The following is a 27181-nucleotide window of genomic DNA, read 5'->3' as shown; positions in this document are numbered from 1 at the left end:
CCCCCTCTCCGTTGACTCTTTTTCCAGTCATGGTGAACCATGATATTGCTCTCTTTGTCACCTCCTCTCTCATCCTGGCCCACATGATTAGCATGGCCCCACCCTCCATGAAGTGAAACCAGACCAGTATGCTCTGCACCTCATCTGCGTATACATTTTTTTAAGCATCCCAGGACTCAGGACAAAAACACCCTATTCCAGTCATGAGTGGGGGCTACTTAGCACATAGATATTGGGGGGGGAGGGGGGCAGATAGTATCTGGAGTACACACACACACACACACACACACACACACACACTCAGCAGTGCTGAGGTGAGGGGTCATCATGGCTTGAAATGCTGTTGACTGGTGGGGCTCAGGCCAATGAACTATATAGTAAATCATGAGCCTTTTGGCTGTAGACTAATACCATGCATAGTTTATACTAGATGTAAGTAGGTGCCAAAGGGCTATTCAGAAGTATGTTTATGGAGCATCTGTGTTAAAACTTTTTGCAGTTTTAAAAAAGTTAATATGCATCAATTCTGGATAAACTAAATTTATGGGTAGTATATGCAAATTGCTATACCCATATTTAAATTTCAAGGTTATTGTTTTCAAATTTGCTCCTCACTTTATGTGCTCAGGGAGAATAAAGTCTGACAGTAAGGAGAGGGGGAAAGGGCTGCCTGGGGGGTATTGAGGGGAAGCAGAGAGCAAAGGAGCTACTTTCCCCCTTCCCCCGATCCGATTTATTTTCCCTGCTGTAGCAATGTTAGACAGACACATTCACAGGAAACTCCAATAATTAGATTCTATACCTGGAAAATTGTAACAAATGTATACATTTTTCATATACAGAATCTAATTATTGGGGGACTGTCTTATAATCAAGGAGATCTGTTATTTGAGAAAATACGGTAATACAGACTTCAGTTACCATAAACAATTTTTATGTGGAATGCACTGACATACCACATGTTTTCACCCTGTTGAAAAATTTAGTCTAAGCAATGAGGGTGACCCCACTGGAACCCTCATGCTAACCACAGGTAGCAACTCTGCTCACCCTTTCTCTGCAAGTGGTCAATGGGCCACCCTTATTAATTCCTAATAGGGAAATCTCCAGTATCACTTATGGTAACACTAGCAGAATTTCCTCTCCCATCCCTCTGTCTCCGCACCAATACATTCATTAGGCTAAAAAAAAAGGTATCTTTTGGTGATAGTAAGAAGCTTCCTAAACACTAAAATTGTTTCTATCACTTCAATCTCTGTGCATATCTAACTTCCAAGCACCAAGCTTTCAAACAGGGCATACTAGAAGCCAATGAAGAATGGCTAGAACCAAGATGACAAACTTTTCTTGGGCAGGAAAATCAGTTCTAAATACCAGATTCCATGGTATTACAACCATTTCTAGCCACTTTCTTCAGCTCTGATTTTCCAGAGGACTGGGGGAGTGGGGATAACACAGAGAGGGAGGAAACTCCACTCTCCCCACCAATGTTATCCTGAAAGAGATGGTTCTGTTAAAATAAAATAAGACTTAACATTTGTTTTAACATCCAGAAAGCTCCAGTGCTATTTCTGAATGCCTAGGTTTGGCACAAAAAAAAAGGAAAAAGCAAATCTTCTATGACATACTGATGGAAGCATTTACCATCCTATAACAAACTCTGGAGTACATATCCTGCAATAAGGTTCATGACTCCTCAAATAAGATATAATCAAGAACTTCTGACCCAGACAACATTCTTTGTGTCCCTGGAGTGCTCCTCATCCTGAAAGACTAACATCTGTGGTCATGATTTTGGATTGTGAAAAGATTACGCTAACATCACAAGAACTCAGTCACTGGATGATTTACTTTCCTTTGCCTCTTTTTGGTTAGTACTTCCAGATATAGGAGAAATTCCTAAAGTTTTCTTATGTGGACACTTGTGACAGGCATAATCACAGTGCATAAGACCAAAAGACCTGTGAAATTCAGACAAAGAGATGACAAGATAACTCACTGGAAGCTAATGACACCAAGATTTTTCTACAGTGAGAAAACTCTAGCTTTGTGTCTGTCTTGACTTGTTAGTGTATGGCCCATAAGGAATAACAATTTAAATATGTCACAAGCCTCAGGGTTTGTACAATAATCTTACTTACTTACTGTCAGGTTGCAGTCTTGAACCTGGGATCTTGGCTTGGCCAACAGGGCCACTCATCCAGGCCTTCCACCCCATGGTTGACCACCCAGACTGGGCAAAGCTGGCCTGAAGCCTCCAGCAGAGCCTAACCTTCTGCCTATCCCCATCACTGGAGTGGCTAGTTAGGGTCTACCAACCCTCCACTTACCCCATATAAACCTCTGTACAGGAACGGGAAATGTTCAGGCACCAGGGCTCAATCTGAATTGAGACTACTTCACTCTTCTCTCTGGCTTGCTCTTAGCTCCGCTCCATTTGATCTCCAAGCTTCTTGGTGCTGCTTGCCCTTGGACTTGGCTCTCTGTTTGATCTTCCAGTTTCATTTTTTTACTTGCCTCACTCTTAGACACTGCTCTCAGATTCACCTCCTGGCTTTCTAACCTGTTTTGACCTCAGCACCTCAATCCTCAAGCGGCCCAGACCTGGCCACCCACATCCTGATATGACACATACTATGCAACCAATCAAGGAAAGCAGTTACATTACTTTGTTGCCATTAACTCTAGAAAGTAAGACCTCTATTTAGGATAATTCAATACTCTGTCAGAGATTCACCCCAAAAACAAGTTCCCTTTAAGGCTCACCATGTGGCATATGTCGATATTCTCCCAAATTGGATTTATTCCAGTATTTGGTATCTATTTATAGCCAATATTAAGCTGTGCTCAGTTTTTGCATTTTGTGTCATCTGCATGTGTTATAGCATTTGATATAAATGTACTTTTTTAATTTCATGATTAACTGGAACCTATGGGATTAAGATATTTAGCACATACCCACAGGCTATCCGGTTGGTATGCATCTTGGGTCAAACAGCGCGGTGACAGTATGTAGTTGAAAAAAAATAGCTGTTGTAATTATTGGGGTAGTTAGCTCTTCTCACACCAAGTAGAGACCCCAAGTGCTAGGCTAGACAGAATGGTGACAAAGGGTGTTCATGAAACAACAGCTATTCTCATTCAGAGAAGATCATGTTTATGCTTCATTTGGATTGAAAAAAAAATGGCCAATTGGCCCAAAAGCTTTTGTCTGGAACGGGGAGTGACACAAAGATGAAGGCACCCCCCTTCAGTCATATCCAGATGGAAAGAGGAAGCTCATCCACACAATATTCTCTCTCCCCAAAAACTAAAGGGAGGTGTCAAAGGTATAAAAGTATGTACCTTAGAACAGATATGGGTGCAGCAAATCCTTAAGGAAGAAGGAAGTTTTCTGGCCCAGATTTATGGAATCCATCTAGGGCTCAGCTGAACAAGCTGAAGGAGTCTTTTAGCTGGCAAGACACTAGCTAAGAGAAGCCATCTGCAGGAAAATCACTAGTCAGAAAGGATTATTCTAGAGCTGTTTCTAAATAGAGAAGCAGGGTGAGAATTTGTATTTTTGACCTTTTACTTTTCTCTTATCTGTTTCTCAAACGATAATTTCTTTTTCTTGTGTGTCTTTTTTCCTGGAATAAATCCTTTTTCCTGTTTTCCCTTACTGATCATCTGTGGCAAGCATAATCCCACAGTGATTGATGTTTCAGGTGTTCCCTCTTCCTCAGAAGGGGAGATCTGTTTTCTTTTTGCAAACCCAGGGTGATAACCCCAAAGAATGGCAGAGCTTCCTCCACTGGTGCTGCGAAGGTCTAGTCCAGGGTGAGGGAGATTAAGCTCGTCTAGGAGTGAGAAATCATCCCAGGAGCAATATCTCGTATATCCCCTAAGACATGCAGCACAACAGAGGGGAGAAGCTTGGTTTCTGGGGTCACCCCAATGTTTTATCAGCATAGGGTCTGTTACACTCTCCCCTTTGCTCCCTCTTGGTCTTACCATTTCTTGCAGTTGGATGGAGAATGAAGGAAGGATGTGGAAACCTCCTAAAAATCCTGTTAAGCAATCTTCCCAATAACCATCTGTTAGAATTCTACTGGAATCAAGTATTTTTAAAAACGAAATGTCTTGCCACTTATCCACAAGAGGAAAAAATGGGGACACCCTGAACACTGGCACTCTTCAGTATCAGACATATAATTGGAAAAGAAGTAAATGGGAATATTTTGAGAGAATCCAGACTTTCTAATCTAGGAAAAAGGAGTATCTTTAAGGATGATGAATTCCCTGACAAATGATTGGGTTATTAATTTAAGAATGAAGGATAAGAGTCTAGAACTTGGAACTGGCCTAGGGGCAGATGGCAAAGGGACTGAGCAGTTTTGGGATTTGACCCTGCAGTGAACTTTGATCAATTGGTAGAGAGGAAAGCTGAGGATCCTGTAATTCATTTGGCTTTCTCCCCTGACAGTGAGGATCTGTAGGTTGGGACCAGTCATAGCAGAGTTTCCTTTTTTGTGGCCAAAGTGTCTCTTGATGCATCTTTTGGCCTTTTATTTGGTTGGCTAGCTAGGAGAGGGAAGATTAACAGGCCATTTCATTCTGAAAATAATCCCTGAAGAAACATCGGTTTGGATGAAGAAAAGAAGGAGGAAGAACATGGCTCATTGTTACTACAAAAAAAAAGGTTTTTTTAAGGTTTTGAAAGCCACCATGGTTATGTATAAGGTAGAAAGCCTGTAACCATCACTTGCATAAATAAAATATATTTTGTTGAGTCTGTGAGGACATTGAACTCATGTTTTTAGCCAAACAAAAGACTTTACCCATTCCTTTAGACTGCTAGTCTAGTTTACAGACTAACAACTTGTGCTAAATTGGGGCATAGGGAGGGACTTACAGTGGATCAGTTGATGCATGGTAACAGTTTAATTTGTGCACTTCTATCCTGTAGAAAGTAGAAGCTGAACTGGGACAAATTTACCCCTGACAGGAACATCTGAACAATGTTAATTTACTAAATGCCAAACTAAAAAGTTACTCTTTAAGTTATATATCCTTTTGCACCCCACCGATCTACACTAACAGCAAACACTACATGTTACTATGGTGGGAGCAGAGCATTCTTTGGGAAGACCTGAGCCTACAGCCCTTAAAAAGAGAGAGGAGACCAGCTCACTAACTATATTTAGTTAGCAAAGTTCAAGATTTTGCACACGACTTCACTTATAGCATACCTCACAAAGAATAACAAAGAATATTTTTTCTTAAACATGTATGAGGAAGAGAATAACAATGGTCACCTGTAAATGTCTAAGGAAGCATTTCAGCATGGATCATGCTTTTTCTCTTCTAGCCAAGGTACTCCTGCTGTGAATCCAAGTGAAAAATATGATTTTTTGTTTTAAAAAAGTTCCATAAAGATTGGTAATGTCTGCATGTATCAATCTTTGTTAAGTCAAAATACACAGAGTATCTAGAAAGACAAGCCTAGATGTCTCAGTTTTAATATCAGAGTGTCTATGTTTATAATAATTTAGTCACAATTAAATAGATAGAGAAGTTGCATCTCATCTGTGCTTTCACTGAACCAAACATGAGTAGATTAGAAAATTTCTAAGTGATTTCTGGCATATTGTATAGTTGCAATAGTCTTGCACAGATGAGACATTCTCTGGTTTTAGGATCCATTCTGGCATGTTTTCAGGGAGTGGATTTCAATTTGGACATGTGAAGGAAAATGTTCTTCCCTTCCATCCTATGAATGTCTGGAGGGCATGAAAGATATGCATGCTTTAAAGGAAGCGGCCATGTAAATAGTAACATTATTTAAATATTAATGAAGTTGATTTATATGTATTTTACTTTTACGCAGTTCTACTTAGTATGCTGTTAAAAGATGGGAAATATTCAAACAATTACATACTTCATGGGGCAGGCAGTTAATGTGCAAATGTTAATATTATTTAATTAGCTTCTAGGTTTATCTCATTGAAAAACCCTCGTCCCAAAGTAAGGATCCTAATATTTAGCTAACATGTACCTTAATATAACGTAGCAAGACCAGTCATATGGGCCAGTTTACTGCTATACTGAACTACAAGGATTTCATTTGAAATCTACTAATAGTTAAACCTTTTGGGCCATGCCAGAACAGCTAAAAATCATCTCCTCATACTCAACATTTGCAGTCAAAGAGTTTTAACTATGAAAAGTCAAGCAAATTATATTAAGAATACAGAAAGGAAATACATGGGGAAAAAATACAACTGCATGTCGAAAACGTATTAGTTTTGTGACATCCTTCTTTACCCCCTGCCCTAAAAAGTCTCTCACATAAAAACAGTACTTTTAAAAATGAAATTGCATTTAGGTAAACAGCCATAGCTACTGGATAGCTGCCAAATGAATCTGGACCACAAGTGACACTAGATTGAATAGTTTTGATCCAACACAACACCATGTTTAACAAGCAGCTGCATATTTCATCCTTAATGAAGGCCTGGAAAGGAGAGTTCATTTTATGCTAGATGCAGGTATCAAAGCAGACCTCACAATGCAGCAGAGGCGCATCATCTAAGGATCTTTTTCACATTAAGAATCCTATTAGAAGGAAAACACTAAAAGGTAATTGAATTTCCCTCAGTTATCTTCATCTCTGTCAGCTCCTGCTACAATAACTTACTCTCCAGAGCAGAGATAACTCAATTCTGTCCAGCAAGCATATGTTATGAATCTCCAAAGCAAACTTGTCTAAATCATTCTGGTCTTCTATCAAGGTTGGCTGTGGATATGAACTCTGACAGAAAGCAAACAAATTTATTTTTATCTTTTCAATAATTCACTTCCTTATATTTTGATGGAAGAATCTAAAGACATACATGTTTCCAGTAATTCTGGAACTATACGAAGTGGTTGAATAGTTGTGCCTATAATCTACGTTGTTAAAAAAATTGCATTATTAACCTTTTTGTTTTTAGAAAAAACGGTACCTACAGTTCTTGTTATAGCACTATTTCAATTTGCTGTATATTTGCATGAGCTGAACTAGCCTTTCTTATCGCATTTTCCAAATTTGTTTCAGAATGATTTTGATGTTTTCACTTCCACATTCAAAGAGAGTATCTTACTTATACATATTGAAGTTAACAATTATTTTCTTGTTTAATTTTATTCTGCTTTAGTGCTTCTTGTATTTTTTAAAGATGATTTTTAAGAGCATGCATATATTTGTAATTAAGAAAAATAAAATATATCCAGTTCTTAGTTGAGGAGGAAAATAGCAACTATTAAAAACAAACAAACAATCTGTGTCAGTCATTTCAAGAAAGGTTTGAAGCCTTTAACAAAAAGTCTACTCTAACATCAAAGGAGGAAAGAAAAAAGGTATTTCCCAAATGCAGTGGCAATACAACTGAAGAGTGACTGAAATCTTGTCAATCTGATTATTTACTGTATACAGCTCCAAATGTGTTTATAGATATATTCCTAGGATTTTACATTTTTAGAAATAATTAAACGACATCACAAAACCCATTTCTTTAATATGACAAACAATAGACTCTACCTTAGGGGGAAAGCAGGGAGCCTTGCCTTCAAGATGGAGGTGCGCCTTCCTAATGACCATAATAATATCGCCCTCACCTTTGCTTTTCTTTTTTATTATTCTCCCAGTGTTAGTTCCTCTCATTGTTCTTGCTTTCAACTGCAAGTCTTTTGGAGTAGAGAATCCAACTCAAGTTGGCTGCTAACCATCCTGTATTACTGGCCCTGTTTCAGTGGCAATCTTCCTCAGGAATCTCAAGTATTCTGTTTCTGGTATTACAGTGGTCTCCCCAATCTTCTGTTTTCTTCTTATTTTATGCTATTGCATCCTGCAACATCCTTTTGGCACAATGTTGGCACATCCGATTTTCATTGGATACTCCTCAATGAAGGAGCTTATCTATGAACCCCGCTTGATGAGGATTCTACAGAGATTTCCATCCCTCATTTTCTGGGCCTGTGTACTTTACTCTAGCAATACCCTGGATGTAACAAGCTGTTTGTCCAATCTGATCACTCTGAGGGCACTGCAGAGGCTACCAGTACCAGCAAAACATTATGGACACAAAAGGAACCAGTACAAAGATAAGGCTCTCACCCCAGGTCTATATTCCAGTTGCACAACAGAGCATAATTATTACCTCTGCCAAATATCCAGTTTAAAAGAAACCACATTAAATGACTTTTATGCAAGTTTATGTTATCTGCAGATGGCAGAGATGCTTATTTTGGTTAGCACAGTGTTTCAGTACCACAAAAACAATGGCTGTATTGTAGATTTAATTTATCTCCTGTTTCTGCTCCTTGTGATCCTAAACCAGGGGTTAGCAACCCCAGCACACGTGCCAAGCATGGGACGCAAGGCCATTTTGCTTGGCACGCCACGGCCAGCCCCAGCTCTGGGGAGCTGCTGCCAGTGACAGAGCCCGGGCTGCTCCCAGCAGGGCTTGCAGCGTCCCAACTGCCTGCTGGGAGCAGCCCAGGCTCCTGGCTGGCAGCAGCTCCCCAGAGCCGGGGCCGGCTGCAGCCAGAAGGTTCCAAACAGCTGTGCCAGGCTCCAGCATCAGCTCCACACCAGCGCGTGCACCTGCGTGTCAGAGCAGGCAGTGAGAGAGGGGCCTGAGGCAGCGCAGCCCTAGTGTCTCCCCTGCTTCTGGCACAGAGGTGATGGCAGGCTTCTGGAGCCCGGCGCAGCTGTTTGGAGCCAGCCCAGGCTCTGGGCAGCTGCAGCAAGCAAGCAGGGGGCAGGCTCCAAACAGCTGCACTGGGCTCTGGAAGCCTGCCATCACCTCTGTGCCAGGAGCAGGGGAGAGACCAGGGCTGCACTGCCTCAGGCCCCTCCCTTGCCGCCCGCTCTGACGTGCGGGTGCACACGCTGGTGTGGAGCTGATGCCAGAGCCCGGCACAGGTGTTTGGAGCCTCCCAGCTGCAGCCGGCCCTGGCTCTGGGGAGCTGCTGCCAGCCAGGAGCCCGGGCTCCTCCCAGCAGGCAGCTGGGACTCTGCAAGCCCTGCTGGGAGCAGCCCAGGCTCCAGCAGATACCCAGAGCTGGGGTAGCTGCTGACAGCCACAGAGCCCGGGCTGGGGGGCAGGGGCTTCGGGTGGGGACACAGGGGGGCAGAGGCTTTGGGTGGGGGGCATGGGGCACAAGCAGGGCATCCTACCATGTACCTCTTGCCCTCAATTTGTTTTTCTGCCATGCCAGCACTCCGGCACCTTCCGAGGTAGGCATTGTGGTGTTTTTCGGCACTCTGACCAAAAAAAGTTGCCTACCCCTGTCCTATACAATCCATCCTGAGAGGACCCAGCTCTACCTGATAAATCCCCCTGCACCATGAAATGCAACTTCTACAACTATGTTCCTAAACTTGTTACAGAGTATTGCTTAAGAATGAGATAAAAGTATCCCTACCTTTTACTGACAAATGCAGGTCTTGGACTCAAATTTCTATCCCTAGTGTTTTCATTTACCATGCCAATACAAATATATTCTTTTTTTTTAGTTTTTATTCAATTCTTTAAATATTGTTTAGGTGAAAATACTCCATTTTATCTAGTTATATATCTTCATAAGTCAAGAAATAAAAAGTCACCCATTAAAAAAGAAAATAAGTACTATGGTCATCATCGTCTGAATGATGACTGAAAACTCCAAATCAAGTGCAAAACTGTTTTAATATATTAAAACTATAAATATGAATATATGCATAAACTGATTGCACTGGTCAGAACATATGGTCCTAAGTTATTATTTCCCGCATAAAAATATGAGAAAACTTTTCACTCATATTTAAAAGGTAAATGATCTTTGTTTTGCACAAAAGATGAGAGTACTAAGTTTACAGCCCTAGATAAAAGGACGTCCAGCACTCAAGCTCACAGTAAAATATTTTCCTAATCTAGACAAGTGGTTAGGACCACACTCAGATACAAGTGAAATGCAGATACACCTAATTGGCTACAGATCCATTTGACAAAGGAGGATCAATTGTTTCCTCTTCAAAAATCATAATTCATGTAAGAAATTGCCATTGAGAAACAATTTACAAACTACACACATTACTGTAACTACAGCTCTTCAATTATGCTGGCTGTACTCCTAATTGGTTCCACTCGTATTATACATTCCACTCATATGACTCTCATTAATAATGAAGGCATATTCCAAAATAAGCACATACACCAATGCCAAACAGAATAAATATTAAAAGCAATCTTCTATAAATATAACAGGCCGATTCCAACAACAGGAATTAAGGAATGGTTAAAGGGAAGCGCAATGAGATGACACCTGCATTAACTTTTTGCTTTATTGATGATGATAGAGCAGTGTTCTATAAAGTAATGTTAATTAGCTACTTGATTTGTGATATCTGATATTCTCTTTAATGAGAATTTGTTTACTTTTACCTTGTTTCAAAGTTTTTAAACTATGAGGCAAAGTTATATTACCTATCATTTGAACTTAAAATAGGAAAAAGGGGGGAAAATAAATGTCAATAGTACTATTTTGTTCTTTAAGTATGAACTCCAATCAGGACAAAGATGCATTATTTAGACCTTAACTTATTTACATTACCAAATATTCATATTCTGCATCTTGTATGGCATCCAGCATACCCCTGTTGACTAAATAACTACCTATTACCTTTTTAATTATATATTCTACTCAGTAGCACTTAGGATGCACTGCCAGAGTGAAGGTCAGGGTTCCACATGACTAGATCATTACTTACTGCCCAGTCCAGTGCAGAGGACTGCTGAGAGACTAGACTGCACTTTCTCACGCTAGTTTTAGGAAAATCCCTCTAATTAAAATATAGCCTCTGTTTCTTTCATCTCAGTTCAAAGTGCTAGTATACTACCTGTCACAACCCAAAGGTGTGATTTTTTGTTTGTGTGCGCGCTTCGGCACCGCTAAATTATTTCCCGCCAATTTGTCGCTTTCTTTGCCCGGTAGAGTTCTCTGCTGCAAGAGAGAACTCTGGTGCAACGGGGGATTTCCCGCCAGATTACAGCTTCTTTGCAGTGTGCATCTCTTTTGCATCGTAGTGATACACGCTGTAAAGAAGTTCCCGCCATTTGTATTAGGATTCGCGCCACATTATTGGCTCATTCCTAAAGTAGGCACACGTGGCGGCTAGCGATTGGCTTGCTAGCCGTACAAAAGGCTTGGGTAGTTTCCGCCCAAGTCGGAGGAGGGTGGATGAGAGAGATTCTGTGTGAAGCTCTCCAAGCGCTGCGGACCCTCGCGGACCCAACGCGCTTCCCCTAAGCAGGCAATAGAGGCAATGGAACCGAGCCTATGGAACTTTAGCTTCTAGACTCTCCCCGTCGCCGAGTACAATCCTAGATGTATCCCTTTCCTGTAACTTTGGACCCGTGGAGCCTAAGCAACTCCAGGGAACTTTTCGAACCTAACCGAACCGGACCCACGGAGCTTCAGCAACTCCAGGGAATAGAAACTGGACTGAGCCCAATTTTCGAACCCACGGAGTCTTAACAGCTCCGGGGGCCTGGGAACCGAATAACAAAACCCACAGAGCTTCACTAACTCCGCGGGAGCAACTGAGTTTGTCGTAATCCTCCAACGGGGATTCAAGCAGGAGGTGTGCCTAGAAATCTGTCCAGCCTACACCAATACCATCTTTGGGTGTAAGTAAACAATCTTTTCAATCAACCATTACGCCTCCGTAACTAATTCTAACTCGCATGCGCTAAACCACCCAGCGGTTATCTCCATCCCCGCGTGCCCGGGCTGCTGGCCACAGCCCGTGTGCAACGAAGACGGGTCCGGTTTGACCCAGTTCGCCCCCGGCTTCCACATGGCAGTGAGAATAGGATCGGAATCACTGCCGTACGTGGCGACGAAGGTGGGATCGGGGCCCGGCCCGCACACTACCAAGATAAAATTATATATAAACAATTAGTGATCACATCATTTTAATTTCTTTCTTTCCGGAACACAGTGGTCATTACTAAGAATCTTTTGAGTATGTTCTGTAAGCCTCCAAATCAAGATAGGAAGATGTTTTAAGTCCATCAATAACCCCATTAAAAAGCCAAATATAGAATAAAAAGAAAAAACCTCTATGCACAGAGATTCAGCATCAATGGAAGTAAAGAGAAGCATGCGACAGCTGCACATAAACTACAAAAATCTTGAATACAAAAAGAATTTCTAACCAATATCGCAAAAGATGTATTAAATAGACATACTGCAAATGAAAAACTTAATCATGTATATTGTGTACCCATGATAACCCCCAAAACATGGAGGCAAGGATTTTTGTGGGTGATATCATATAAATTATACAGTTGGTCTAAAGAAAAATATCATTCACAAAAGGTCTTTGCTTCTTATCCTAGTAATTAGTCATCCTAAAACCAGGTCCTTCCAATACAAACAAGCTTCACAATGAAAACTGAATATCTACAAGTGTCTTAGGAACTTATGCAAATCCTTCTGCATTTATCTTCCACACATTTTTACTTATATATTCTATAGACCAAGTACAGACAGTCAAAAACCCCACGGCTAAACCAATTCAGACTTTGCAGGTTAGTCTAAACTGCATAGATTGAACCAATAAGCAAGAGAACAGACATTCATATACCTTTGATTTCAGAAATGCAACCACATGCCTGCAGAAGCCCAAGCCAGAAGCTGGAGGATGCTAGATCACACCATCCTGATCAGCTTGGGCCAAAGTTAGTCCGCCCACCTTGCAAGGGAGGGTTTGTGGGGGAGGTACAAAGCATGCATCCTGAGATTTTGGGGGACTGAGAGTTAACTTGAATCTGGAAGGAGTCTGGGGCAGAAGTTCAATAAACAGATTTAACATAAATCAGTTAAGTCTGACACTACATCCATTAAGGTTTATCAAGTTGCAGCAAGGGAAGTTTAGGTTAGATATTAGGAAAAAACTCTCACTAGGAGGGTAGTAAAGCACTGGAACAGATTACCCAGAGAGACTATGGAATCTTCATCCTTGAAGGTTTTTAAGACCTACCTAGACAAAGCTTTGGCTGGGGTGATATAGTTGTGGATGGTCCTGCTTTGAGCAGGGGGTTGGACTAGATGACCACCTGAGGTCCCTTCCAACCTACATCACAACGAGGGACATGCTCAGCTGGGCTGGGCTTCACCTGTCCCCCAAAGGTAAGCGTGTGTTTTCTTCTAGGTTGGCGGATCTCCTCCGGCGGGCTTTAAACTAAGCTCGTCGGGGGGGAGGGGAGTACGAGGGCAGGGGAAGCTGTGGACCACCAAACCATGTGGCACCCACAAGGACAGACCAGCCTGAAGAAGGAGAGCATTGGAAACCTGAAAGCCATGGGGAGACCAGCACTACAGAACAGATAAGAAACAAGAAGGTAAGAAACAATGGGCCCCTTGGGACTCGGAGCTGGGGGGGCAGCAAAGGCACCAGTCGCAGGGCTCAAGTGCCTATATACTAATGCTAGGAGCATGGGGAACAAGCGGGATGAACTAGCGCTCCTGCTTGCACTAAACACCTATGACTTAGTGGGGCTAACAGAAACCTGGTGGGATTCATCCCACGACTGGGCGGTACATACTGAGGGCTATAGAATGTACAGAAAGGACAGGTCGGGGAAGAAAGGGGGGGGGTTGCACTTTATGTCAGTGAGCATTATACATCAACCCTCATCAAGACAGAATCCAAGGCTGAGGAAGTAGAAGGATTGTGGGTTAGGCTACATGGGGGGGAAGGAGAAAGGGATTTCGTGGTAGGGGTCTGCTACAGACCCCCACACCAAGGGGAAGAAATAGATGCGGGGCTCCTGAGGCAACTCTCGGAGACCATAAAAGCTAAAGAGGCGGTAGTCATGGGCGGCAATATTCTAAACTACCCGGACATCTGCTGGGAGACGCAGACAGCAAAGTCCCACCGCTCACGCAGGTTTCTAACCTGTGTACAGGACCTCCACCTGACACAGGAGGTACATGATCCCACTAGGGGGAATGCCATACTGGATCTGGTATTGGCAACAGGGGATGACATGGTAGGGGACCTACAGATCGGTAGCCATTTGGGAGACAGTGATCACCTAATAATAGAATTCAACATAAGATGTCGAGTGGGTAAGGTAACTAGTAGGGTGAAAGTGCTAGACTTTAGGAAAGCTGATCTCAATTCACTCAGGCGATTAGTCAAGGACACACTGCAGAGTAGGAGATTTGAAGAGATGGAAGCCCAAGAAGGGTGGCTGTGCCTTAAGGAAACAATCCTTCGGGCACAAAGCAAGACGATCCCCAAGCGAGGCAAAAGAGGGAAAGGGGCCAGGAGGCTTCCATGGCTGACCAGAGAAATCCAGGGCAGCCTAAGGGCCAAAAAGGGAGCACATAAAAAGTGGAAACAAGGTGAGATCACTAAAGATGAATATACCTCCTCTGCTCGTGCTTGTAGGGAGGCAGTTAGACGGGCCAAAGCTACCATGGAGCTGAGGATGGCAACCCAAGTAAAAGACAACAAGAAATTGTTTTTTAGATATATAGGGAGTAAAAGGAAGGCCCAGGGAGGAATAGGACCCCTGCTAAATGGGCAGAAACAATTGGTGACAGACAGGGGGGACAAGGCTGAACTCCTCAATGAGTTCTTTGCCTCAGTGTTCCTAAGCGAGGGGCACGAGAAGTCTCTCACTGGGGTTGTAGAGAGGCAGCAGCAAGGCGCCAGACTTCCATGCGTAGATCCTGAGATGGTGCAGAGTCACTTGGAAGAACTGGATGCCTTTAAGTCGGCAGGCCCGGATGAGCTCCATCCGAGGGTGCTGAAGGCACTGGCCGACATCATTGCAGAGCCACTGGTGGGAATATTCGAACGCTCGTGGCGCACGGGCCAAGTCCCGGAGGACTGGAAAAGGGCTAACGTGGTCCCCATTTTCAAAAAGGGGAGGAAGGAGGACCCGGGCAACTATAGGCCAGTCAGTCTCACCTCCATCCTTGGCAAAGTCTTTGAAAAAATTATCAAGGCTCACATTTGTGAGAGCCCGGCAGGGCAAATTATGCTGAGGGGAAACCAGCACAGGTTTGTGGCAGGCAGATCATGCCTGACCAATCTAGTCTCCTTCTATGACCAGGTTACGAAACGCCTGGACACAGGAGGAGGGGTGGATGTCGTATACTTAAACTTCAGGAAGGCCTTCGATACGGTATCCCACCCCATACTGGTGAACAAGTTAAGAGGCTGTGATGTGGATGACTACAAAGTCCGGTGGGTGGCGAATTGGCTAGAGGGCCGCACCCAGAAAGTCATGGTGGATGAGTCGGTCTCGACCTGGAAGGGTGTGGGCAGTGGGGTCCCGCAGGGCTCGGTCCTTGGACCGATACTCTTTAATGTCTTCATCAGTGACTTGGACGAGGGAGTGAAATGTACTCTGTCCAAGTTTGCAGATGACACAAAGCTATGGGGAGATGTGGACACGCCGGAGGGCAGGGAACAGCTGCAGGCAGACCTGGATAGGTTGGACAAGTGGGCAGAAAACAACAGGATGCAGTTCAACAAGGAGAAATGCAAAGTGCTGCACCTAGGGAGGAAAAATGTCCAGCACACCTACAGCCTAGCGAATGACCTGCTGGGTGGCACAGAGGTGGAAAGGGATCTTGGAGTCCTAGTGGACTCCAAGATGAACATGAGCCGGCAGTGTGACGAAGCCATCAAAAAAGCCAATGGCACTTTATCGTGCATCAGAAGATGCATGACGAATAGGTCCAAGGAGGTGATACTTCCCCTCTATCGGGGGGCGCTGGTCAGACCGCAGTTGGAGTACTGCGTGCAATTCCGGGCGCCACACTTCAAGAAGGATGCAGATAACCTGGAGAGGGTACAGTGAAGGGCAACTCGTATGATCAAGGGCCTGTAGACCAAGCCCTACGAGGAGAGACTAGAGAAACTGGACCTTTTCAGACTCTTCAAATATTGCAACAGCACAATACTTTACAAGCTGAGCCTCCAGAAAACCAAACTCCCACTATGAGAATTACATGGGAACAGTTTCTATTTTATTTTCTCTTAAAATCTAAATAAGACACAGAAGTCGCTTGCAGATGTTAAACACACACACACACACGCTTTACTTTAAACTCAGTGCATTCCCATGCCAAGCCCTGTGCATGCCCAGAAGAGGCAGCACCCTAGTTGGACCCGGCTTGCCCAATGCCTGTATAGATTGAGCGCTTTAAGGGGGTGTTTTTGGTGCCTTTATCTAATAGCTAATTGAATCAGCTTTAGATAAAAGCACCAAAAAGCCCTGTTGAAATGTCCAATCTATACAGATGGTACAGAGCCGTGTAGAACTAATGTGCTGCTTCTTCTGGTAAAGCGCACTTTTTTTTTTTAAACGTCTGCAAGCAGCCTAAGAAACAAGTTCAAAATGTTTTCTTCCTCCTTCTACCAACAGATGGAGGTATAATGCCTGAGCTACCCTCTGAAAATAGCATTTATTTAAAAATGTAAATTTCAAAGGAGTTGAACCGATTCAAAGTGAAATATGCAATGCCTTATTTTTGTGCAATGAGTCTAGTTGCCAGAAAACTAGATTCTGCAATAATATAATTTAGCAGCATAAAGAAGTACGATAACATTTGGTGTCAGTGCTACAAAATGCCTGAAATTTACATTACCAACCATTAACTGCAAATACTTCATTCATACTGAAACTGCTAACAGACCATAATACTCTAAGGAATATTGCCAAATGATTTTATTTTGACAAATCTGGCCACTGTCATTAAGCACCCTTAACATGAATCCTTCATAAAAGGATACTGAAAATATATACTAATTTTGTCCCTAAAGTATCAGCATGATAGAAGAATCTTGTAGCAAAACAGCTTTTATTTTAAAAATAAAGACCACAAATTATATGGAAAATATAGATATTTTCTATGGAAAGTGTACCCCTGCCAAATAAAATGTTATTTTATTAATACAGATTAATCATCACCATAGATAATGTTATATACAATAACAGGATGCAAAACAAATAAAATTTGAAAAAAGTGAAAATGATTTATAATTTTCCTTTGTAAGGCTTTGATCTCCATGTGATGTAAGACTATTCAACCATGCTCAGCTTCCAAGTCCCATTCCCTTGATACAAAAGAACATCCTTTGTAACCTTTAGTGTTTTGTTACATGAGAAGGAGAAAGAGTATAGTATACATGAGATGTTACTTATTACTGGAACTTCCATATTTCATATCCTGTCAAGAGGAAAACATTTTTTTTTATTTAAAAAAATCATTGGAAGACAGACAAACAGGGCAGCACTGCACCTTACCCAAGTAAAGACAATGTTCATATTAGCATTAAGATTTGTTTTTGAGCATGAGCCATAAAGTGAAATATTCACAGTTTATTACAGCTAAACCTTGGCCTATAAACTGGTACTGAATAAGAATTAAAACTGTGAAGAAATCTAAGTTTTCCGCATGAAGAAACATAGTTGAACAGAAAAGGGCAACAAATTTTACAGCAGCTGGAAATGCTAGATTTAATTATTGAAGAGAAATCATGCAGAGAAGTTAGCTGCCTAACATGATTTATAACAAATGCGAAGAAAAAGTCATGTGAAATACTCATTTAATCAACAAAAGCAGGAATAATCAGAACAACAACTCTGTGGATGATGCAAATTTGAGAGCAAAGGCAAAACAATAAAATAATTTCAATGCCACTCATTTTTAATAAGATACTTAAATCCAAGAGGATAGTCATTTATGTGATTTATTTTAAAGAACAGTGGTTTGTATGACTAACAAAATGACTGGGCAGTCAAAGGCAGTCACTACTTTTCAGACTGACTAAATAAAAACAACAGATTCCTGTTTACTGCTACTATTGTATATCCTTCATACTACCCTACACTCCTTAGAATTTGGAATCATTTCTTGGCAATATTGTGCATGGTTTCATAAAATAGAGGCAGTTAGCTATGCTAGTCTGATGTCAGGCAGACAGCAGGGTAGATTTGCCCCTTTCTGGACTAACTAAATCAGTGATGTATAGAATAAGCTTTCTTAAGCAAAGGGCTTACTTCATCAGATGCTGTGAAGGGACTGCAGGAAGCAGAGTTGCTAAATAGAAAGCAATGATTAGAATACAAAGGGTAGGAAAGGGAGAAGAAAAAGGAGGATCCACTACTTTATAAAGAAGTGCTGTATAAAGTTCTTTATAAAGAAGAGGCTTCTTTTCATCCCCAGGTTTCATACAGGTAAGTGTGTACCTTAAAGCTAAGAAAGAGCTTCTGTCGGAGGAAGGACTGCTTAAAATATTTTATTCTGCCCATTGAGTGGAGATATGGTGGCATGGAATCTGATCAAAACCAAGTCAGGTTATTCAATATTTATCTCAGCTGATACTGGAGAGAGAAATTGAGGGTGCCTTGGGCTTAAATTGTTTATAGCCCTTGGATACATATTTATATTTACACAAAAATAACCCATGGTGCCTACCCAAGACTTTTGGTACAGCTGCCATAAATTAGAAAACAAAACAAATTAAACAAAATACAAACTTCCCACAACACCAAATCCAATTACCATCAAAAAGTCAACTCTGCAGCAGCCTCCACAAATAGATGTTCTGAGACAGCACAAAACCAGATTTTCAAGGTAATTTATATCAGGAGGACTAGATGCACATGTGTAACTAGTAGGCAGGGCACAAAAGTAAGCAGCAAGGCACCTGAGCAGAATTCCCAGCTGTAACTCGGAATAAATTCTGAAAATGTTTAAGTGACTTGTATGCACAGGTCCCACCAATATTCAGTGGACCTTCTGGTCCTGAATGTTATTGTTGATACGAATACTTCCATCCTCACTCTATAATCCTAGGTAATTATGGTTGCTGTTTCATAGTATCTCATCTGTAAAATGAGTATGGTATTGCTTCCTAAAGCACATCTGAGGACACAGAGCATATATCCATTTCTTTCATGAATCCTTTATGTATATCAACTGTTGCTTCCTCAAAAAATAATAAAATGTGATTGGGAAATGAGAAGAGTTCAGAAAAAGCATAATAAAAAGGATGGCCATTGTTGTCCATACCTAGTCAAAGAAAGCCTTTTCTTTCTCTCTTGGCTCCTCTCCTGCATGGCTAAAAAGGTATGAACCCTGTTAGAGGAAATGGCTGCTGGCTTCTCCTGCCCCTGTGGGCTAAATATTGGAATTCACATGTAGATAAAATGTCATTCATTAATTCCCATCACCACTCTTGTTCCTGATATCTACTTGCCATCTCACACCAGAAAAAAAAACCTGTGAATACTTGCAATGCAGAAAGAAACATAATAGTGTCCCCATTGTTTTAAGGTACTTGGGATGCTGCAAATAGAGATGTCAGGTGAAAAATGCTTGTTTATATCCAACTCTGAGGTGGGCTCATTCAGCAAAGTGATGCCTACTCTTTGTACAGTACCCATGCCTTTCATTCACTTTATCTCGCATGGTTTCTGCTCTTCCTCCAGTAACCACCTACATTCTATCCAATTATCAGGTTTTTTTAGCAGTCTTTTTTTATTATTATTTCTGAAGCCAAATTCTCCAGAAACCAGGCTGAAACAAAGTCTTTCAATGGTGACATTTGACTTCCATTTAGAAAGGAGAAACCTCCATTTCTAAAAAGCAAATTTTCTGATTCCTATAATAGTCCCACCAAAAATGTTATTAACTAACAGATAATCCTGGTTCAAAATAGCTCAGATCTATAGGTCTTTTGGATACACTGCAAGACCCTGGCTTTGGGAAGGAGAAAATTTCAGGCAGAATAACACTGAGAATAACGAAGGCTTTGAATAAAGTTTGTTTCTGTTTATTGTTGAATAAAGGTTGCTTTAAAAGAGTTTTATACAGCATCACTAAGAATAAGACAGAGACATTCCGTTTATTGTTTGTAAATGTAAATCAGTTTAAGGAAGGAGAGCAAATTCTTTAAAATGTCTCAACATTATCAGGATCTTCCTCTCCAATTACAGCATCTCCTCACCACACTGGCCCTTCTCCCCTGCCTCCGTAGCTCTGTCACACCCAATTTGAACCAGCTTCTCTTCCTAGCTTTATATGTGTGTGAACAAAGACTGCCAATCTTAAATGCAGTGGCTCTAAGTGACCATAAGAAATCAACCAATGTGACTAAACAATGCTATTGGACTAACCCACTTTGCACAATAGATCTCAGCTTTTCATTTCTGAGACATATATGTATAAACTATTAGTGATATTTATAAATGTATAGTAATATTTTTTTCTCCCTCTTTCACACACACATCACATAAATGGAAAGGCTAAGGACTGTTGTGGCAAAGTTCATTAGTGCAGTAGCATCGTGCCTGCAGAAAGATTTATTTCAACTGTGTGCATCTGGTTTACTTTGCTAGTGCTGTAGCAGACCAGAGTCACCACCCCGCCCCCCACCCCCCTTCATTTTCCTATCTGCTACAGCACTAGCAAAGTTAACCAGACATTAAAACATTTGAAAATCAAACCGTGACATAAATTTGACAAGCCATGCAGAGATTTCTGAACACTAAGTAGACTGGGGGGGGGGGGCGGGGGGGGAAGGGTGTCTAATAAGAGAGGCTAATTATTCTCCCTTCCATAAAAAAGCCACAACATTCATTGCAGTCTATCTACAAGTCACTTATCTCTAACAACATATTTGGCATTTGATTGTTTTAAAAGTTCCAAGAGCTATATATCATTATTTTTACACATCAACAAATATGATGCTACAGAATTAGATTTTCCAAACATTTTCCAGCAGCAGACACACAGCAACACAACTAAACTTGATAAACAAAACAGAACTGTTTCTTATTTCAGTAACCTAGTATCTGTTTAAGTTCAAACTGACACAAGTTAAACCCCTTGAGCTGTCATACTGAGATAGAGATTCAAAGCAGCATCCGCTTAAAGAAGTGTCAATCAGCTTCCATCCTAGAGAGTTCAGGCATAAGCAACACACAAAGCTAAAATAAAAAGTTCTTGTTCAGCATACGTTCCTGCCAAACACCATAAAAAACTGTTTTGAGAATGAAATAATGTTAATGGTGAAGTGTATCCATTCATATCCCATATTTACATGACAAGGCCCAATGCTTCACAATTTTTTTCTTAGTTTGCAGCTAAAGGAAAAAAAGTGAGCTGTTCATCTAATCAATGATATCATGTCATGGACAGAGCTTCTGCATAAATCCAGAACATGAGATGTCAAGCATGTCCCACTCCAATGATTATCAGGCAATGAACTAAAAAGATGCACTTTTCATCTCCACAGGACTGTCGCCAAACCCTTGATGCCTTGATGCAATAAATGAAACATGCCTGCTATTCCACCACCACAAAATGGTACTGTAGATATCTTACAACATCTCTGTTTGCAGGAGGGGGTAACTAGCTCTAGATGAAGTGCAGATATGTTATTAAACAACGCACAGCTTGAATCCTGGGGCCAACACAGATGACCTTTAAAACATAAGCACTGTCTAAGACAAATATGCTTTCATCTTTGTATTTTTTTCAAGTAAAGATTTAAGAGAAAATAGTTTAGAAATACATTAAAAACACAAGCATGCCTTCATACACTAAATGTTTCATTTTAAAAACAAAACACAAGCAATGCAGCATATTAGAAGAAAGACTTAATCCCTTTAAAATAGAATACCAATGAATTCAAAGAGATTTCACTAGCTTCATTTTAAACAATCAAATAAGGTCATACACGCACAAAGGAACTCTGTTAACCAGCTGATGCTCAAAATTGTGGGCTTGGTTAAACAGGAGTTACCAATGAGATTGGATTTTTTTAATAGTTCAGTGAAAATACATATCTATATTTTATTTTAAAATTCCCCTGGAGTCATGAAAATACCAGCCTCACAAAACTATGTTGTGTCATGTGAAACATAATGAAACAAATTAAAAACTAACTATGACAAAATTAAGTGAAACAGTAAACAAGCCATATAATAGTAAAAATTAGACAATTTCTGTTTTGATATAATAGCTGCGGTAAGATCTCTCTAGTAAGGATTTTGAATATGAGTTTTAGCTTGATATATGATACTTTAGTAAAATAGCCATAATGCCACAAAGCTTCATTAATAGTAAATGCTATAATCATGTTGGCTTTCTCCCCTGCTCTCCAACCTTTTTCTCTTGTAGATTCTACAAAGTACTAGGCAATCCCCCACATCCCCATTCTTCCACTGAAGTCATCAGGGGGACACATCTACTCCACAGCAATGGCATGTCCAAGCTGGGACACTACTGAGCACACCCCATGTACCCGCTCCTACAAGCACACCCCAGACTTAGAAATATGTCCGTGAAGTTACCTTATGGCACCTTTCTGTACCTGTTGTGCAGATTCCAGTATCCAACATGCCTGAAAACAGTGACTGGGAATGACCAGAGGCCTCCTCAGTGGCATACTTCCAAGTCTAAGGCATGCCTGCAGATGTAGGTGGCAGGACGCAGGACACATCTGAGGCTATCCTAGCCAGGGAGCACCACCCCAAGACATGTAGACATGCCCTGAGTTCAGGATACCTTGCATCTCCCAGGTGTGCTCAGTGCCTTGCAGTACTGAACCTTTAATTACTAAAGCATGCATTTTGCATTGGCATCTGCCAGAACTGCCATTCTCTTCAAGATTTCTGACTTCTTACCTCAAATTCAGCATGTCTGTGAATATCCTCTGCTCTCTGTCTGCTCAAGATAAATTCTGCTTCATTTGCCACTCTTACTAAGTGGTCCTTCATAGTTTGGCTTAACAATCTATGGGCATAAAATATTTAAAAATTAGTGGTTATGAATTCAGAAAAATCAAGGAAATATCATTTATATACAACTCTTTGAGGGCTGCTCCAGAATACTGACCTGTTACATTAAAAAAATATATCTGCAAACATAAGTAATTTTCCAGCAACCTAATGAAAATGCATCAAAAAGTAAAGACAGTACTAAAAAGCATATGACCATTACCATTTAATGTGACAAAAGGCAAGGTTGAGGTGCATCAGCCTGAATCAGAGGTGACTGTTTGTAAAACATGAGAAAATACCTCTTTCATATGCCTGCACACCCCAAAATGTCATTGCAAATAGTAATAAAGCAACTGTTTTAAACATGTAACATACATGTGTGCATATATGTAGTTTCAATAACTGATGAAAGGTTTGTGAAATGCACTGCAAAACAATTTTTCCTTCTCCACTGTAATAGCAATTCTACACTGTGATATATTAAGTAATATTTTAACGATTGCAAAACATGCCCAAACTCACAAACTCAATGTTAAATTACAGAGCTGTTCCAGTTTTATAGTAAATAAGACTGTAATTCAATCTAGAATTTCTGAGGTCTTTAAAACCACAGCTTGAGCAGTCTATGAATGGCAGCATAGCTGATGGGTTGAAATACAGTCCAATTATTCAGCAAGTTCACAAAAAAATTATTTTTAAATTTCTAAAATTATGGTTTCTAAAGTTAAAATTGAGCTGACATGCGAATAGTGCAAGAGAAGCACAATACTATAAAAGCATTCAAAAACTCAAGCCAGAAGAAAATATGGCTGATTTTTGTTCCTAAAATACTTTATACTATACTAAATAATAAAACACACTTCATACAGTTTTGGATTTATAGGGGTAATTTAAGGTTGGAGATTGGGAAGAACTCTCTAACCAGTAGTTAAGCAATGAAACAGGCTACTTAGAGATATTGTAGAATCTCCACCCTTGGCAATTTTCGTGAGCGGGTTAGACAGAACCTTGACTGGGATAATTTAGTCAGGGAAGGTTCTGTCTTAAGCAGGGGGATGGACTAGTTCATGAGGACCTATACACCCCTATTTTCTCATGACCCTAAAACAGCAATAAAACTGTCAAACTTGTAGGCAAATACTACCTTTCTAAGAGCTTGTATATCTTATGAAAATTCATGTACTCTAGCTACACAAGTGTTCCCCGTTTTTCTTACCCTCTGTCCCCTTTTTGAATATTATGTTCTAGATATGGCATAAATGTTTCTATCTATGCAACCTTCGACATGACATCTAGCAGTCTAGTATGGCACCTTCTGCATATGCTTATTCTTCGAAAAGGTCTGTCATACAGGCAAAGGGCACTTTAATTCTGCCCTCTCACTGAAATCCTCTTCCTTTCAGAACTTGCTCTGTCATTTTAAACTTCATCTCTTCCAACAAACTTCATCCAAACTTCCAACACTATCCACTCTTAAAATTATCACAGAAAATGATACACTTTAATCAAACATTTATTTGAGAACACTCTAAAGGAGATACAAATGAACCTATGAACCACCATGCAGGAATTACAGTTCTACTTTATTTTATGGTCCCTCTTTCTGATACCCGCTTTGCTAATCTAACAAATGCCTCTCCAACTATTGTTGAGGAATACACTACAGCAATAGGACCTGCCTATTCCTTAAGATCTTTTTTCTTCCTCATCCCATTCAGAAGTGCTATGCTTAACAATAATATCTTGTAAGCTCATGTTAAAACATATTTTCTTCTATTCTAATATAACTTGTCAGTGCATCCATTACTGCCATTTAAAACCAAGAGCTATAGATATAAGTCATATACTTACACTTGCTCACCATTTTATGGCAGCACAAAGGGCTGGGCAAACAGATATCCATGCCCCTTGTGCCAATTCTGTGCTCAGAATCTGTGGCCGCAACACAAATGGTATCAATTTGTGCTGATATTCTGTAGCACATGCTTGTTTGCTTTAAGATGGGAAAGTGCAGGCAGCTTGGAGCTGCCCAAGCTCTCCAGCCACCCGAGGAAGGCACTCCCTTGGCACTGCCTAGGTTGCCCCATATGGAATATCCTGAGCCTGCTTCTCTACAAAAGGGGAAACCTGAGGTTTACTTGTTTGTAAAGATGCATGCCTAGACTAGGGCACCTCTCTGCAAACAGGGAAACTGAGTTTCCCTACTCGCACAGGGAGTGCCCAGAGATTCCCCAGGCACAGCTCTGCTAGTGGGAAAACTTGGGGTTCCCCCATTTTCAGAGAGACACCCCAAGTGTTGTCCCTCAGGATCAGCCCCTGACACATCCCAGCACAACTATTCCACTTCATTTGGCAACATTTGTTTATACCCTGAGAGAACACCTCCACAGGCAGAAGACATCAGCAGGTAGCAGGAGCCAGCTAGAGAAGTCATAGATGAAGAGGGCTGATAAACCCTGAAAGAAGGAAAAAGAACAAAACAATGGAAAGCCTCAGAGACAAGCTTAGCTTCATAGTGCTTAGAGTCAGAAGGGACCTAAACGTATCATCAGGTCGGACCCCCCGTCCCAGGCAGGAACGAGTGCTGGTGTCATAACACCCCAGCCAAGTATCTGTCCAGCCTCCTCTTGAAGACCCCCAAGGTAGGAGAGAGCACCACCTCACTTGGGAGTCCATTCCAGAGCCTGGCAGCCCTAACTGTAAAGTAATGTCTCCTGATGTCCAGCCTGAACCTTCTCTCTAACAATTTGTGGCCATTATTCCTAGTAACCCTGGTGGTGCCTCACCCAACTTCCACTGGTGCCCCCTGGTGAGTTTGTAAACAGCCACTAGATCCCCTCTCAGACTAGACTGTGGAGGGCAGTGACGGAGCTGTTTTGCATTATTCTGTCCACTATTTGTATGATAATAAAAAAGGCCCGACTTTACCTCCCCAGCTGGGTAATATATCTACACATTTAGAACTACATATACAACCACACTCTCTCAATTAGAAATTTAAATTTTAAGTGTAAAGTGCTTATTTAAAAGAAGTCATCTTGCACTGTTCCTCACCATCATATATTAGGTAACAAAAGGTGATAGTCCCAATAACATTACAGAGATAACTCAGCCAGGGCTATGTAATCCAAAGGTGTTGGGGGGGGGGGGGGGTTGGGGAAGGGTAGGAGGAGAGTTAATTAATGCTTAATTTCCCCCCCCTAATTCAGGGGAAATGAAATCATAGATGTGCTAATGAGGGCATGGATAATGTATAAATGATTCTGATGATTGTTTGGAAAGAATAAATGTATACCCTATTATAACAGTATAATGGGTAAGAACATTTGCCCAGTTAAAACTTTATCACTGGATATTCAGTAGCCAAAAAACTCAGCTTAACTTTCAGATCAAACATGGAAATCTGTAAAGTTTGCTGCTAGAAAGATCTCTACCTTCTTTAGCAATGTATTTATTAAATGGACCCCACTGTTATGGGTCAGTAGTAAAATCCTTGTCTACAACGTGGGTGACCTGGGTTCCATTCCCAGACACGCAGACTCAATCTGGCCTTCGGATTCTGTCTCAATGGTATAAGGGCTGATTAAAGGTCTGGCCAGCTTCCACTCCACCTTACTTCTGCCTAGGCGTATGTGTCAAACATCTGGGTGACCTCTCATGCATACACCAGGATCCAGAAGGATCAATGGTTGCTTACTAAGATTAAGGGGACATTTTGTCATGTTGGCTTTGGAAATCAGTACAGAACAAGCAAAGAATAAGACAATTTTGGAGTCACTTTTCAGACCAGACCTGTATTTTAATTATTACCAGAATCTTTTACTTCTAAAGTCATTTGGTACAATAGATAATGTTGCACAAAGCACAACAATTTTCCCTGTGCATGTTTTTATTATATTCAAAATGAGTCTTAGATCTTAGCAGTCGCAATATTCAAATCTCACAGTTGTAAATAAAACTTTTTTTTCGTAAATAAAGCACCGCACTAAAATATACTGGAGTTTTAAAATAAAAGTCTCAGGAAAATATGCCGTTTCAATTTAAGGTGTCTGACTACACCAAAATATTCTGGACACAAAAAATCTAGGTAAGCAGATGTGAATAGAATTCAGTATTACAAAGCACTCGACAAAAAACACCATAGGTATTTCAGTCATTATCCATTACATAATTCTAAGATGCTTTTGTGCACCTGAATCACTCAAACATTTACTACTTCTTCCTCCTTTTTACCCACCTCTCTTCTGATAACTCTTAGCTTCTAAACATACAAGTGTATACACAGCAGCTGAGGAAGGTGAGTGGCAGTTCACTTAGCATGATGAGAGAAAATGAATGAAAATGTGTATGCAGGA

General features: G+C 41.0%; 1 protein-coding gene across 9 annotated transcripts in view; it reads right to left on the bottom strand.

Annotated features, from left to right (window-relative positions):
• The window catches only part of LRBA (LPS responsive beige-like anchor protein), a 611727-nt gene that overhangs the window by 349258 nt on the left and 235288 nt on the right, over positions 1-27181 (bottom strand). For all 9 annotated transcript variants that reach the window (XM_019481504.2, XM_019481508.2, XM_019481505.2 and 6 more), the window contains exon 36: positions 22731-22839. In XM_019481504.2, the coding sequence (XP_019337049.1) occupies positions 22731-22839 (109 nt within the window). The remainder of the gene's footprint in view (positions 1-22730; positions 22840-27181) is intronic.

The sequence above is a fragment of the Alligator mississippiensis genome, chromosome 2 (genome assembly GCF_030867095.1).
Source record: "Alligator mississippiensis isolate rAllMis1 chromosome 2, rAllMis1, whole genome shotgun sequence".
NCBI classification, from domain to species: domain Eukaryota; kingdom Metazoa; phylum Chordata; order Crocodylia; family Alligatoridae; genus Alligator; species Alligator mississippiensis.
This window is presented reverse-complemented; position numbering and strand designations above follow the sequence as displayed.